This window comes from Homalodisca vitripennis, chromosome 2, assembly GCF_021130785.1.
Source record: "Homalodisca vitripennis isolate AUS2020 chromosome 2, UT_GWSS_2.1, whole genome shotgun sequence".
NCBI classification, from domain to species: Eukaryota; Metazoa; Arthropoda; class Insecta; order Hemiptera; family Cicadellidae; genus Homalodisca; species Homalodisca vitripennis.
The window spans coordinates 11,312,085-11,328,394 of record NC_060208.1 but is presented as its reverse complement, the minus strand read 5'-3'; the positions used below and the strand labels follow the sequence as shown (position 1 = coordinate 11,328,394).

General features: G+C 32.9%; 1 protein-coding gene across 2 annotated transcripts; it reads left to right on the top strand.

Annotated features, from left to right (window-relative positions):
- Positions 1-5,293: 5,293 nt before the first annotated feature.
- On the top strand, positions 5,294-16,214 carry LOC124353557 (perlucin-like protein). Of its 2 annotated transcripts, none has more exons than XM_046803451.1 (6): positions 5,294-5,391; positions 9,087-9,238; positions 10,928-11,113; positions 11,745-11,827; positions 12,118-12,226; positions 15,930-16,214. In XM_046803451.1, exons 2-6 carry the CDS (start codon positions 9,145-9,147, stop codon positions 16,163-16,165), a joined length of 708 nt encoding a protein of 235 aa, XP_046659407.1. In that variant the 5' UTR covers positions 5,294-5,391; positions 9,087-9,144; the 3' UTR covers positions 16,166-16,214. The 2 variants fall into 2 exon arrangements, with proteins under 2 accessions (XP_046659407.1, XP_046659408.1); XM_046803452.1 differs by lacking the exon at positions 5,294-5,391 and adding an exon at positions 8,121-8,184.
- The last annotated feature ends 96 nt before the right edge of the window (positions 16,215-16,310 follow it).

Here is a 16,310-nt window from a genome sequence, read left to right as displayed (position 1 = left end):
ACTTTTTGATGTTAATTTCGCTAAGGTTGTGTCTTGTAAAAATTTGTGATCAATCTATGCAGGGATGACTGTGTACAAATTGTCCAGTCAGTCCAGTGTCAAAACCGAGAAGTTTGTTGGGAAATCAAAATAAAAAAATGTCCCATTTAGCTTTTTTCGTCTGCCAACCAGTTTTTACTTCAAACACAATTATATTCAAGGAGATTGCCAAACTCTAAGTTAATGATAAATACTAACAATAAATAAAAAATGTTCCATTTAGCCAACCAGTTTTTACTTCAACACAATTCTATTCAAGGAGATTGCCAAACTCTAAGTTAATGATAAATACTAACAATAAATAAAAAATGTTCCATTTAGCTTTTTTTTCGTCTGCCAACCAGTTTTTTACTTCAAACACAATTCTATTCAAGGAGATTGCCAAACTCTAAGTTAATGATAAATACTAACAATAAATAAAAAATGTCCCATTTAGCTTTTTTTTCGTCTGCCAACCAGTTTTTACTTCAAACACAATTCTATTCAAGGAGATTGCCAAACTCTAAGTTAATGGCACAATAAATACTAACAATAAATAAAAACTAACAAAAACATTCACAATATAACTAAAACAAAAGATGAGTAAAATTTAAACTAATATTGAGTTCATTACACAATTTTAATGTAACATATTAAATATCTGAAGTAAGGACAAGATGTTGTTGATATCAACAGAAAACACAATTATGATAAGTTACATGTAAAAAAGAGTTCAATAAGAAAATAGTTTAAAACCAATAAAGCACCATAGACTTTGCATTAGTCGTTTTTGCTCTGTGGAACTATAATTTTGTAACCATTGTTTCTTTTGTTCTTCGCAATGTGTTTGGTTACAAAAGAAAAAGTGGTCAAAATAAACAGTGCATGGCTTATAAAGAAGCGAAGTAAGTTGACCGGAAAATTTTAAACAAGCTGGGTTGAACACATGTTTATTTTTTGTTCAAAATTGTTATTGACGTTGGAAAGTTTAAAAGTGTAATATGATTTCGGGCATTTTCAATGTATATGCTACAAAATTTATAACACTACGTTTTGAGAATTGAAATGTCTTCGTCAGGAATGTAGGTGAGAATTGAAATATCTTCGTCAGGAATGTAGGTGAGAATTGAAATATCTTCGTCAGGAATGTAGGTGAGAATTGAAATATCTTCGTCAGGAATGTAGGTGAGAATTGAAATATCTTCGTCAGGAATGTAGGTGAGAATTTAAATATCTTCGTCAGGAATGTAGGTTTATTCATTCCATTATTTATCTATATTTCATCTACTCCAAATAACGACTTAATTTTTTCAACTTATTTTTTAAAAGTAAGTTCAGTCACGAAATGCAACCACCACAGTCAGTCAAACTCTGTGTTCAATTATTTGTGTTTTGTTTATGGTCACAACCTGAAACTTTCCACGATTGGGGAAAAAAAGACTCATATTGAGTTATTAATCTCAATAAGATCTCAATATTTGCTGATTTGAGAAAAGCAGTATGTTAGTTAAGAAGACATTCAATTTCGTTCTGTTGATATATAGTTGTCTTAATTTATTATGTATAAATAAATTTAGTTTTTTATTTAATTTAAATTATTTCAGTTTTATTGTGTTGATTTAATATGTCGTCCCCTAAGACGTACAAGAAAAATTCATATCCTTACCTACAGCTATAACATTTCACTTGAGTTAAGTGATTTTTTAAAGATATTTCTATAGTGAAGGGCAGTTCAAAGTCTTATTATACAGGTATTACGAGCATCATAATGCAGGAAAATACAGGAGAAACAGGAAAACGTGATGGACAAAAACTACCAGGAACGTTTAGGTGGGAAAGGCATGTATGGCCGCAATTATTCACACAATGGTTAGAGCGAAGGACGAATTACGAGCAACCTTAAAAATATATCCTAGTTATGCAGTTATCGTAGTTATGTTATTCAGCCCACCATTTCACCTATATCACAAATTCAACCACTTGATGAACTCTATATTTTGTTGCCCATGTACTTCATTTACCCATTAATACAGGGCTAACCTACTTAAAAATTAGTAAATCTTAGGTTTGAGAAGCCTACTTCGAGTAACAGGTGTCTTCTGCCGTATCAAATCACTTACGGTGTCATAGTTGATCTTCCATTACCGTCTGATTAAAAAACTGTATAAGTATGTAGCTCTCGGAAATCTATTCGATCAAAAAGCAGCTACTTCCGGCTCTTGTAATCTATTTTCGATCTAAGGTATTTCCAGTGTCATAGTTGAGTTGGCCTTGTTGTCCCGATGAGAATAATATGCATAGCCTACTCACGTAGTACTGAGAATCCTATTAGACCTTAAGGAAAATCCTACCTACTTCCTATGAACTTCTAATATAATGAGGAATTTCTTATATATTAAGTTCTTGGAACTTTCCAAAATAATCGTTTATAAGGTTTTGCTTTGTAAAAGTCTTGTTGTTTAATAGTCTGGGAAAGAGTAGATCGTTGAGGCATGCCATATCACAATTAGGAGCAAGCCCACCTGTTTTGAGTGTAATACGGGAAAATTTTGTTTTGTTAAGGTTAGTTTTTTCAAATACTATAACAGTTTTCAAATAATATTTACTATACATTAGATGTTTAAATGCGGTACTAGCGCAATAGTGAGTCGTATAGAGATCGCAAAAATGGGACGTTTGAATTTCTCAGCGAAACGGTTAATTTTATGATAAAATATGTCAGACAAAAATTGTAGACCATGTAATTATGTACAACAATTTTACTTACTCTTTTATGCATAGCACTAACCATTTTTGAGAAAAAACAATTACAAACCTTTCTTACGTTGTATTGTCCATAATGCAGACATGGGACCGATGGGGACTTTTCACAATTTCATAACAATGGTGTCCCTAACATATATGCAAATTTTCAACTTTCTGGGAATTGATGCAAGGTTACCCCTATTTTTGGGCTATATTGACTGGACTATTATCTTGTGTTTCGGAATGTTCTTCTTGCTGTTTCGATTTTTTGGATCTCTTCAGGTAGGTGTTGAGGTCAGACTTCAGATGGAATAACTTCTGTTGTTTCCAAGCTCAAAACGAAAGGTGAATACAAAGGGTGGCTAAATTATTAGACTAGAACTAGTTTTCGGGGAAAATTATTTTATTAAATCGTTTTTAAATATCTGTGTACATCTAATTGTATAACTAATATTTTGTGCTCATACCATTCTTTATCAACATTTCAAAACTCTTTGGCATGCTCTGGACCAATTTTTTACAGTTCTTTTTGATTTCTTCATTGTGGTGCCACACTTTAATTAAAAATTCACGAGCCCTTGACGTGTGGTTACCTTCTTTTTTAGCATTCTTTTATTGACAATTGACCACAAATTAGCAATTGGATTCATGTCAGGGCTGTTACCTGGACACTGATGTCTGATTCACTGAGATATGTTACTGTCTTGGCTTCATGGCATGGAGCACCATCATACTTAAAAATAAACTCCCCATTTGGAAAATAATCTTGAGACTGTAGAATTAGTCTCCTTTGCAGTACATAAATATTTATGACTTACTTTTTCGCAATACTCTGTTATCCAATGGTCTAAGCCTTTAGCCCACTCTAATCGCTTCTTTGCCATGGTAGACGTGATCTTTCGCTTTTTCCTTGGTCTGCAAGCGTTGAGTCCTTCTGTGTTTAACAATCTTCTTACACTTCTAGGTGAAATATTGGCTCCATACTCATTTATCTGGCCATTTGTTTGTGATATGTCTCCTGTTTGTTTTAACAAATTCTTTAGTGTCCTGGTCAATCTATCATTCCTTTTGGGCTTGGGGCCCCATTTTCCAACTCGATACGACTGATTACTTAGGTTTTGGTCACAGGTTAACTTGATCCTACTTACTGATTTTTAGAAATACGTAACCTTTACGCTAGTTCAGTTTGTGAATAACGCCTTTCTTTTAAAAGAATCTTTACTGAAGCTGTTTTCCTAGGAGATCAATCACAATTTTTTCCCATGCCCGTTAAAAAGTGGCCTCACTCTTGAAGTATTTTAAAAATATTAAAAGCAAAAAAAAAAAACACAACCTTTGATGGTTTTACAACCTTGAATCCACTACTAACACTGTTACCAGCTCATATTACAAGGAAATCCCCCCACTAAAAACAAGAATAACCAATATTAGATACATACAGAAGTTGAGTTTATATTCAGTTAAAATTGCCTAAAAATTGTCAGCTGATTTAAGTGCCACCAACTGGCTATGACAATAACTTCAATACCTCAAATAGAAATATAAAGTTTTAATATAATGTAACGAATGCAAATATATGAAAAATAACAATACAGTATATTCCAGGATTTTAAAGCATAGTTACGAGATAACATAAAATGTTGTAAATTTAAATGTCTAGTCTAATAATTTGGTCACCCTCTGTAGAGTAAGAATTACAATAAGATCATAGTTTTAATACTTCTTTAGTAAGATCATAGCTGTAATACTGCCTTAAATCAGGATGAACAAGTAAATCTGATTTAGTTACAACGTTTTTGCAGCACGTTCTCAGGTTGCCGTTTCTGTGGTGTTTTAGAACAGTTTCTGTTGTGTTATAGAACCGTTTATAGAACTGTTATAAAAGTTTCCATGGCACTATACATTATGGTGGGAGGGGCTAGGGTAGGGTACTTATAAGCGGGCCCAGGTTTTTCACATCGAAGAATATAATCATCGATACCTAATATTCGCATCTAGAATCCTAGACTATCAATTGATATAATAGTATCTATAGTACTAAAAAATAATCATATGTTTTAAATTAAAATATGAATACATAGGAAAGCTCATAAATATTTAAGAAATTACATAAATAATAAATGAACCAGAACGAGATCGATCAAACAGGAAACTCATAAATAATCATCACAATTCATATTGTTTATGTTATAATTGTTGAATTGTTTTTACAGCTGTTGATATACGTTAAGTTAATTGTTCAAAATAATTAATCAGTATCGATTGGTTATATCGATGGTTATGATTAAGTAATATCGTTTGCCAATTTCGATATAAAAAACCGGGTCCGCTTATCGTACCCTACCCTGGGGCTATTCAATGCGAAAGTTCAGTTCAGATCCGTAAGAGGAAGGTGAACGCTCAACCCACCATTCGCAAGCCCATGATATTGCTGAATACAGTTTCAATTACTGTGCAGGCGGTGTGGTAAAATTTGCTCAGGTTAATCCCGACCGCTCTAGGCACGTTTGTACGTCACAACATTAAAGGAGTTCAAGGTTATCTGCAGAAGACTTTTTCCTCAGAGATACCTCAGTCAGCGAGCAGAGGACATCGCAGTGGCAGGAGCGTTCGTCACACCTTTGCCTGGTTGGTTGTTAACATTTCTCTATTACATTCCATTGTATCTAACCAGACTAAGCGATTGTAACCTACTCCATGAATGCATCATTAACTAGCGAACAGAACTGAATTATGTATTTATTCAAATATTTGACTTATACATAGCTGTTTCTGTCACTGTCTTTAACCCTTCCGGACTCAATGAAATGTTTTTGTTACTTTAATTTTACTAATAGATGCTACCATTGTTTCCATTAACATTGCATACATGTTTTGTCAGATATTTAATATAATTTTCAAATTGAAAATAACGTAATCAGTGGCTAAAATATTTTTACAACATATTTTGGTTTGTGATGTTTTTGCTACCACGCACACACACATATTTCTGTGTAACAATAATCCTTTAATATGTATTTTTAACACTTTAAGGAAAAATAAGTTGTTAGACCTGTATATTCGAGTTTATAAGACCCTTAATATTTTGTTCCACATTGTATTATTAACGAGATAAAATTTTTTATACATATCGACCAGAAAAATGACCGGTAATTGACACAAGTCCCCGAAAATTACAAATTTGGGAACCCTCACAGATGAGGGTTCATAGATATTTTCCATTTTTACTAATCAATCACTCATTGATTATTTTCTGCAGGGATATCCTTGGACGTATGAAATCATTATAATTAGTATTATTACTGACTTTCTCTTAGTTTCAAACACCATGGTCGCCTAATGTGAAATTATTGTGTAAGAAGTTTCTTGGATTTGAGGTAATGTGCTCTGTAAGATTGATTATTTTTCCATAATTATAATTTATTCGATATTGTAACTTTTCTAAGTGAAAATATAATTTGTGGAAATAAGCATAGAATTTTCTATTTTCTCCACTTAGTCTACACGTCGTAATTTTCGAGCTGTGCCTGCCTATAGGTATTTTTAATTGTCTTATAGTTGGTTGAAGTTTTTAGATTTTAAGTAAAAATTTTTATAGCGTGTCGTGCAGTTAGAGTATATTTTATACGCATATACTATAATTACTTTAAAAATCATATTTACATTATGCTATTTACGTTCTGCATCACTATTGTTAATTACAGTATTTATTTTGTTGTTGATTGTTTTTATTCTTATTGCAAAGTATTTTAGTGTATTTCTTGCGCTCATGATTGTTTATTTAAATCTGAACCAATTTTCTTTTGTTGTTTAGTTGTAAGTGGACTATATATTATCAATACCATGATCTATTTATTTTCTGGAGCTTAATCAAACTATTACAATATTTTCATTTTATCTGTATACTTTATATTAAGATTGGCATGTGTTTTAACTTTTCTAATTTACTTTTGCTGCTCAACATTACTTATATTGTGATGAGAGAATCCGCAGAACATTAATCAATTAATAAGTTTGTTGCATATATCCTACCATTATGTATATAAATTGCACATTTATAATACTGTTATTCCGTAAGAAAGAATAGTATTCTTTTAAAATTGGCAAGTTTATAAATTGTATGTTGTTTAAAATGAAAGTAAATATTTTTTTAAAATTATGTATATAAATTAATACATGTATTGCGTAAACTGAAGAATTATGTATACATATGGAACACATATAGTACCCTAAATTGGTTAGAATGAGTAGTATTATTTGAAAGTAAGAATTATGTATGGAAATTAATAGATGTATTGCGTAAACTGAAGAATTATGTATACATATGGAACACATATAGTACCCTAAATTGGTTAGAATGAGTAGTATTATTTGAAAGTAAGAATTATGTATGGAAATTAATAGATGTATTGCGTAAACTGAAGAATTATGTATACATATGGAACACATATAGTACCCTAAATTGGTTAGAATGAGTAGTATTATTTGAAAGTAAGAATTATGTATGGAAATTAATAGATGTATTGCGTAAACTGAAGAATTATGTATACATATGGAACACATATAGTACCCTAAATTGGTTAGAATGAGTAGTATTATTTGAAAGTAAGAATTATGTATGGAAATTAATAGATGTATTGCGGAAACTGAAGAATTATGTATGGAAATTAATAGATGTATTGTGTAAACTGAAGAATTATGTATGGAAATTAATAGATGTATTGCGTGTATTGAAGAAATGGGATACAGTATACTAAATTAGTAAGAATGAATGGTGATCTTTTAAATCTAGCAAGTTTATCAATGTTATGTTGTCTAAATTGAAAGTAAAAATATTTTAAACAAATATATACAAATTGAAAAGTGTATTATGTATATTGAGGAACTATTAATAGAATTGGAACACGAACATTATCCTAAGAACAGTGCCCTAAATTGGTAAGAATATGTGTTATTCTTCAAGGGTTTAGAAAGTTTATGGATGTCATGTAGCTTGTAATAAAAGTAAATGTATATCCTTTTGTATTATTGATTTATTACACGGTTATATGTTTAGAAATATAACAATATGGGATAAGATAAGTGACTTGTATCACAATTATTCATTTTTAGTAACCAGAACGTAAATTGTAATGATAAAAACATTAATATAGTTTCAATTTAGGCCATTATGGATGAAAATTAGTAAATGTACTACATATATTGACGAATTATGTTTCGAAATAGAAATTGTGCATCGTCCTAAATTGGTAAGAAATTACTCTCGGCGACCCTGTAGGTACGTGTAATAGCTGTGGCAGTGGCACAAGCTTCTCTTTCGTTGCAACAATACAATTAATTATTCATTCCTTGATTAATTTTAAAGCTGTGAAGTTGCAGCTGAATTTTAATCGAAATAATTTTCAATTTAAATATTGTCAGGTAAGTGCAATATATATTATTTATGTATAATTATTTTCTAGGACATGTTTTATTTCATATTTGTGATAAATTTTATGTTTGTATGCATTATTTTATTACATTCTCAGCAATATATTATAGAACCTATTCTGGCGCCATTTTTAAATGAGTTTTGGGTGGAGAAATGTTTATTATATATTGAAATACATGTTAATATAAGTTTAAAAACGTTTTATTACTTACTATTTTGTAAGACTATTATTATTACAGTGAATTATACGTACAAAAACATATTTTCTAAAAATTTAATTATTTTCCCATATTGTCAGGAATGAATTTTTTCCGATATTACTAGGCGTACAAAATAATGATTGATCATGTTAAAAAACATTGATTTAAATAAAATATGGCTCTTGACAATTTCGAAGAAAACTAATATTAACTGAGATACAAGGATTCTTCGGAAACGACATGCGCAGCTTTAGCGTTTATAGCCTACGTGTATTTGTCGAAAGGAAAACGGAATTAATATTGCTTGGCAATGAAAAAGCACATAAAATAAACATGGTTTGCCGGTTTGGTTCTTTAAAATTTCTATCCCGCACTTCTCCATCTCTACGTCTCTCTCTCTCTCTCTCTCTCTCTCTCTCTCTCTCTCTCTCTCCCTCTCTCTCTCTCACTCACTCTCTCTCTCTCTCTCTCACTCACTCACTCACTCACTCACTCCCCCCGCACTGTTCACTTAATAGGTCTCTTTCAAAGCGGCTCATCTATAACTGTATTAAAGGCTATGAAACTACAAATATAAATCAGCTATGTTTAATTGTAACTTTATGGATTATTGTTGTATAGATAGAAAATTATATAATTGACGATGATGCCTAACTAATTCCTTGTAGACTGATTCGAACCTGGGTTTACAGCTGTGGCGGCTAAGTATAACGGGTAGCGGATGTGAGGGGACAGTTTCTCTACGTAGTCATGGGAATACCGACAGAGAGGGTAGTCCAAGTGCTTTGCTACTCTTTGCTTATCAACGTTGTCTACATCTTTTGTCAGAGTGATGACTTAACTTGTAAGTATTGCTAAATTATACTAATTTATAGATAAAACTGCATTGATGCTTTAAAATACTTGACATTGTTAGATATATTACATTACTTATATTTCAATGACTGTCATGTTTTTCTTTTCTTGTTAGACTTCTCATAACTTTGCTGATTATATACCTCCAGACCGTCCTGTTAAAATTGGTTTATTCCTTAACAACCTCACACTCTTAGGTATATTTCTTCACTCATATAGTTATAGGTAAATCTTTAAGTATCTTTGCCGATCATGACCAATATGTTAGAAACGTTACGTTCTTTAGCCACCCTCATTGGATAACCTATTTTAATAAAACGTCTTAATATCGTGCAACATATTTACATCGACTACTTTACACTACGCATACCAAAATCATTTTTTTTAAGCACAGTTGAATTTGTACTTGAACGATCTGGCACGTGATCTGAGGTCGGGAAAGTACCGATCGAAATGCCACTTGCCATTAGCCCTTTGCGCCACCCCGCTCTTCTGGTGGAGAGAAAAAACCCTCCAGATAGTATCTAAATTAAAGCTCGGATCACGTGAGTGTTCGTTAAATTTTTATATTTATGATACGTATGTATAAATTTATCTACTTATAATATGTCCTTATAACAAACAGTAGATAGGGACGGAGTGCTCCCACGGTCGCCGACATTGCTTCCTTTAGAGATGCAGAATACAAGAACCGGTCGTAATAATGACATGTAATTTTCACAGTAAGTAAAATAAATTGTTTCTAATAATATAGTTAATTTATTTTAACTTTTTGTATGTTTGTTGAATTGTAAAACTTAGGAAAAACACTTTCACTACATTGTTCTGTTGGCCAAGTGAAGGCAGTGATTATGAATTTACGAATAATTAAATTGCTCTCAAATTAAATTACGAATGGTATAGATGTCAGACACAAGCATTAGTGCAGATGGCTGAGCGGTCCAAAATGTCGACTTTTGCCGCTCTTAGAGACTAGCGCCGGTTCAAATCCTGCTTGTGACCTTAGCCCTTTTATCAGTACCATCAACTTTGTTCTGTATGGACTCTTCCTCTTGTTCTGTTTGAAAAGTCTTTGGACAGGCCATTGAGGACGAGCAGAATAAGGGTCAAAAGAGGATCGGCCTCTTTAAAAAAAATCCAAAGCAAACCCTGACAACTCGATCATTTCAATTAAACGATTCCGTATGAATGCCAAGGTTCCTAAAAATATCGCCTTTACATGCTTAACATCAATGATAGTCGGAGGTTTCCAGTACTATTATCCTATTCTGTTATTACTGTAAGTGGCAATATTTTACAGCGTCAGTTCAGATTTACTTTCAAACGACAAGTTTGTTGCCGCCATATCTTTACATTCTATATAAATTGATTTAGAAATATTTATTTATGAACAAGAAACATAAGAACCTGCGGTAGAAAATAATAGCTCAATTTAAAGAGTTTGCGTTTTAGTAGTTAGAGTGGATATAATCAGGAAGAGTAGTTTCAAAGGAGACACAACTTTATCTTCCAGTGGTAATCAAGAGTACTCATATTCTTGAAAGGCCATAAAATGTAATCAATTCTACTTTTCTTTTGATTACGAGTCGGTGAAAAAGCTTGTTTGTATAATAACTCTCTATTCTGTCCAATACACACATGGGAAAAAATGGATAATTTGTTTTTTAATCTGTTCCAGTGTCAAATCAGTGCATTACTAACGATGACTGTGCTAAAGGAAGTGCATGTGTGGATCTAATATGTCAAGATCCATGTCCCGGTATTTGCTATGGCAACGCCACCTGCGAGATCTACGACCACGTACCGTACTGTGCCTGCAAGCCTGGCTTCTCCGGCAACCCCTTCACTGGCTGTACAGGGCAAGGTAACTCACTAAAGAAGTAATGAAACTACTTACCATATTATCATAGTAAACACGGCAACCCCTTCACTGGCTGTACAGAGCAAGGTAACTGACTGAAGAAGTAATAAAACTACTCACCATATTATCATTGTAAACACGGCAACCCCTTCACTGGCTGTACAGAGCAAGGTAACTGACTAAAGAAGTAATGAAACTACTTACCATATTATCATAGTAAACACGGCAACCCCTTCACTGGCTGTACAGGGCAAGGTAACTGACTGATGAAGTAATGGGAATTGTAAGCTCTCTGCTATGGGAATGATGAATTCTCTGCTATGGGAACTGTGTGCTATTTGCTATGGGAACTGTGTGCTCTTTCCTTGTAAATTGCGGGATCTATGCTAAGGGAATTGTGGGTGCCGTGTTGTTTGCTTAATTAATCGATTTGTAAGATAGACTATTTATCTTTTTAATAATATGGTACAACTGGGTAATGTTTTTTGAAGGGCAATATTGAATACGTATTCCAAATGCCTAGTAGTAAGCATTCTTACCACCTCAAAATAATGACTGCTCCTTACTAAACTAAAGTAACAGAACTTAAAAATAAAATAGCATTTACAGTATATTCAGACATCTTTTGTTCCAGCGCCAGCTTCTCCAAAAGGTTGTGTATTAACAGGCAGCAAGCCTTCTGGCAGAAAGGTCTACAGAGTGGAACGCTTCTTCAAGGTATAACAGGCTATAAAAATATTGTCTACAGTGTAAACAGTTATGGTGCACTAAACATTATATTTTGCATGTGATGTCAGTGATGTTCTTCTTTTAGTGTTTTCCAAAGTTTATTTACCATTATATCACGATTTGTAACATCAGAAAACGCATAAAAAGAGAGTTGTGCCATATGTGTAAATCAGTCTGAAAGATTTTTTCATGGTTAAATCTAATGAATAGTAATACATATCATGCTGTTTAATGATGATTCTAGGTAGTCATATTTAATAATCTTGGTGTCCATGCAGGTCAATTATTTTGGCGCACTTGTTCACTGCACGACCCATGGTGGAAGATTGGCAAGTATCGAGTCTAAAGAAGAAATTAAATTGATCAAAGAAGTGATTGGTAAATCAGGTAAGATTTTTGTAGTAGCTATTTTGAATAAGAAAGAAAACAGACAAGTGTCGGCAGAAGTAAGTGGCGGCTTCCAAGTTAAGTGTTGGAGGGGCTCTCACTTTGGGATTAAAATCATTAGTGGTATAACAAAATAGCGACGAATTAAAAAGAGTGTAAGAAAAAAACAAATTTTAAGGCATTTAGGCATATATCATAGAATTTGAATTTGAAAAAAACTAACTAACTCCTATGTGTGAGCACTATCATTTTTACGACCGACACACGTTATTGTTTACGACTATAGTATGATAACATTATTTGTCTATCATAGGCGCTCTCAGACATTTTTATATGGGGGCGGGAGGGAGGAGAACTATCAAGGTGAAAGAGTGGAGGGTTAGCTTAAACTTCATTTGTGTGTAAGGAAATTAATTAACTTTTATTATATGTACAATAACCGACATCCTGTTAAAAAAATCAATTTTATCTTTACAGGGTGTCCCACTTGCAAACCGACAAACTTCTCGGGTGGTTTCCTCTGATCAAAATAATGAAAAAGGGTCATATAAACATATGTCCGAAAACGCTTTGTTAGCGAGCTACAGCTAGCGAAAGATTTCGCCCGATTTTCTAGAAAGGGACGGCAATAAAGTGAAACTGATGTTTTTATGGCGTAAAGATAGTTGTTAAAATTATTAGATTTTATGTTTAATGAACTGAGAAATTGGATAAAATACGTCCCAGACCTGTAAGCCCACCCATTTCTGAGATGTTTTGTTTTTGCGAAGAAAGTTCATTTCATAAACAGATAATGCATTTTCTGTCTTATTTTTCGTATGAGTTGATTTAGTTAAACATTATTTTTTTAACTTTGTTTATTATTAATCTATGTTACATCATTCTCTTCAGAATTACATTATCTAAAAGTTTTGGTTATGCATTTTGCGTGTTTATTACCTATTTAATGAAGTAAATGTACTTCAAATCTAAACAAAATATGTTTATCGAGACCGAATTTTGCATATTTTGTCTGATCTCTTAAAAATGGGTGGTCTTACCGGTCTGGGACGTATTTTATTCAGTTTTTCAGCTCATGTTACATAAAATACAATAAATGTAACAACTATTTTTATGCCATAAAGTTTCGAAATATTTCGCTAGCCGTAACTCGCTGTCAAAGTGTACCCGGACCTATGTTTATTTGCATGTTTTCATTTTTTTGGTGAGAGGCAACCATCTAGAAAGTTTGTCGGTGTACTCGTGAGACACCCTAAACTATTGGGTTCCTGGCCATTTTTCATTTTCTTCTCCCCAGGGAGTACATCACCCTTGCCACAATTTGGCGATCAGAATGTACAAGTTTATTACTTATGAGCATTCCAAATTTACTAAGGGTTCCTCTATCGCAAAATTATTTAGTGTAAGCATTTCAAAACATATTTCATTAATGATACGGTTTGTAGCAGAAATATAGAAATAGTACCAAAGATCGCTATGATCACGTTACAGTCATGTGTGTGTGTTTCTATACTAATAACTCACGGCAGACCTGTAGTCAGGGCTCTGTCCATCTGGAGTCCGTCCGTTAGCACCGAATCCGCCAGGATCGAATAGTGAAATCGTTTCCAAGACCGAAAACAATACGTTCAACCAAAATTCCTATTCTAACGCATAATATTTGGTTGCTGATGGTAGCGTTGACTTTAAATTTGTTGCTATGTTATTTTTATTTTTGTTTTAGTTGATTCTTACAGACACTTTACAATTATTTTGTAATAATTTTATATAAATAGATAGTGTTTATTATTCCTGCGTTTATTTTTTTCTAAGACTAGTAGTTTTCCTGATATTATCGGCAGAATATAGGCGAAAACCCTGACCGCATCGCCCGACCTAAAACAGATCGCCTACACTCCAGGCCGCTCTCGGCTTTTAAATTAAAACTCAACATATCGTTAAATTAAAATTCATTTGAATATAATTAATTATTTTTAATATGTTAAACATTTTTAAACCCCATTTATAAGGCATTCACTTATCATTTCATTTGAATAGAAACTGTCATTTAGTGCAATTAAATATTAACTAAACTTGAGGCAATATAAGGTACAATAAAGTAAACCACTAGACATAGACTTATTATGTTTATAAAGAATGTATTTAATATAATGGAAATGTTTTACAATATGAAAATTAGAAACATAAATATCCAAAGCTTACAATAAAACGTACCTTTCTACTGTCCTAAAAATGTTACAGTTTTTAATAAATGACTGCGTATTCTGCTTTTGTGTAATTGATGCACTGACATTTTTGCAGTGGTGATGTAGTCGCACTTTGAAGTATTGTTTACAAATAGCTTTTTTAACTAATATAAGGTGATTTACCCCAGGATCTTGTTCAAAACAGTGCCCTCCTGGGAACAGATTTACACCGATACACTTTCGGTGTAAAACACTGAATTTATCATTCTGTCCTCTAGTTTTTTTACAGTTGTCACGTCGCCTTTATTAATACGCAACTTTACTTCTGTTTCACATAACAAACAAAGTTTCACAACACCTTCAGAAGGTTGTAAAAGTCCTCCTCGGTTTTTTACAACTTATTAAACTGTTGCGGTATTGCATTTCCTCATTAGCCTGTAACAGCTGTAGGCACCCGCTACAGGCTATTTTATTCTACGTAATACGTTCTTACTATAAAACCAGAATGGTACTCCACAATACGCTTCGTTACATTTGAAGTGTTTCCTACAATATCATAGAAATAGTCGAGATCTTCATCTTCCTTCTCATGTTCTAAAACCTGCCAGACAGCAGCGAACACAGTCTGAGCGCTTGCCACTAGGGTGAATCATCCCAAGGTCGCCGCCATTGTTGTAGCATCGCGCGCCAGAGTAGACTTCAACGGGCAACACCACTGCTCCATCTATTGGTCTTATGTGATCGCTGGTAGCACCGCATTCACTCCCCTACTTTAGATTGTGTCCCCACGCGCTCAACTCACCCACTCCTCACGCGCATCCCACCGGTCATGCTATAACTTCCCTAGAGTAATCTCTTTTTGATAATAATATTGTGTTATTGCTTGTTATTTGTTATTGTTTGTATGTTATTGCTCTTTTTTCATTTTGTCATTGATTCTCGTGATTGATATTGTTCTTTTATGCAGGTTGGATTGTTGGTGACATTATTAGTCATTGTTATTTCTATGCGTGTTATTTCTATTGCTGTTGATATTACGATTCTCTTGTTTTTATTCTGTTATTTGCTTCATGTATTTTTTTCTTGTATTGTTAACTTTTTATATAGTTTTATTATTTATTCCCTATGTAGTTAGTTTGTTGATATATATTTATATAAGCCATATTTATTCTTATTATGGTGTAATACCTTGATTATTTATTATTGTGTTTATGCAGATGTTTATTTTCTGTATTGTTGCTTATCTTTCAAATCTGCCATATTATTTACAAGTTGTAAATTGGATGATGGAAATAAAGAAATATGTCCTTTAGTCTAATAATTGTATCATTCGCCTAATAATAAGTGCTAGAACAAAATAAAAAAATTATTCATTTTAATCGTCCCAAATTTATGACCTTCATAAAGCGAGTAATTTATTATTTCCTTATTTGGATTACTAGGTGAAATATAATCGTATTGATTAATTTATTAACCAAATGGTAACTTCGATCACACAGGCGTCCATATTTTTACAGGAATCCGGAACGACCAATTCTGGACTTCCGGGACGAACTTGCCTCTGGGACAATGGGTCTGGATGTCTTCAGGAGAGCCGCTGCTTCCAGACTATTCAGACTGGGAGCCTGGAGAACCCAACAATGCTGGAGACGAGCGCTGCTTGGAGTTTTATGAGAAGAATAACAATGGCTACATGTGGAACGATAGGAACTGTATGGAGCAAATTTATCCTATATGTGAATATTTTGAATAGGACCAATGTGTTAGTAGATTATTTTTACAATAAAGTGAATTTAAACATGGATTGTAGTTTTCAATTCATAGTAAGGTCCTCTACAAAATGTTTTACATGTTTAGGTAGTTACAAATGTTAAGAATAACATACAATAATACAATTT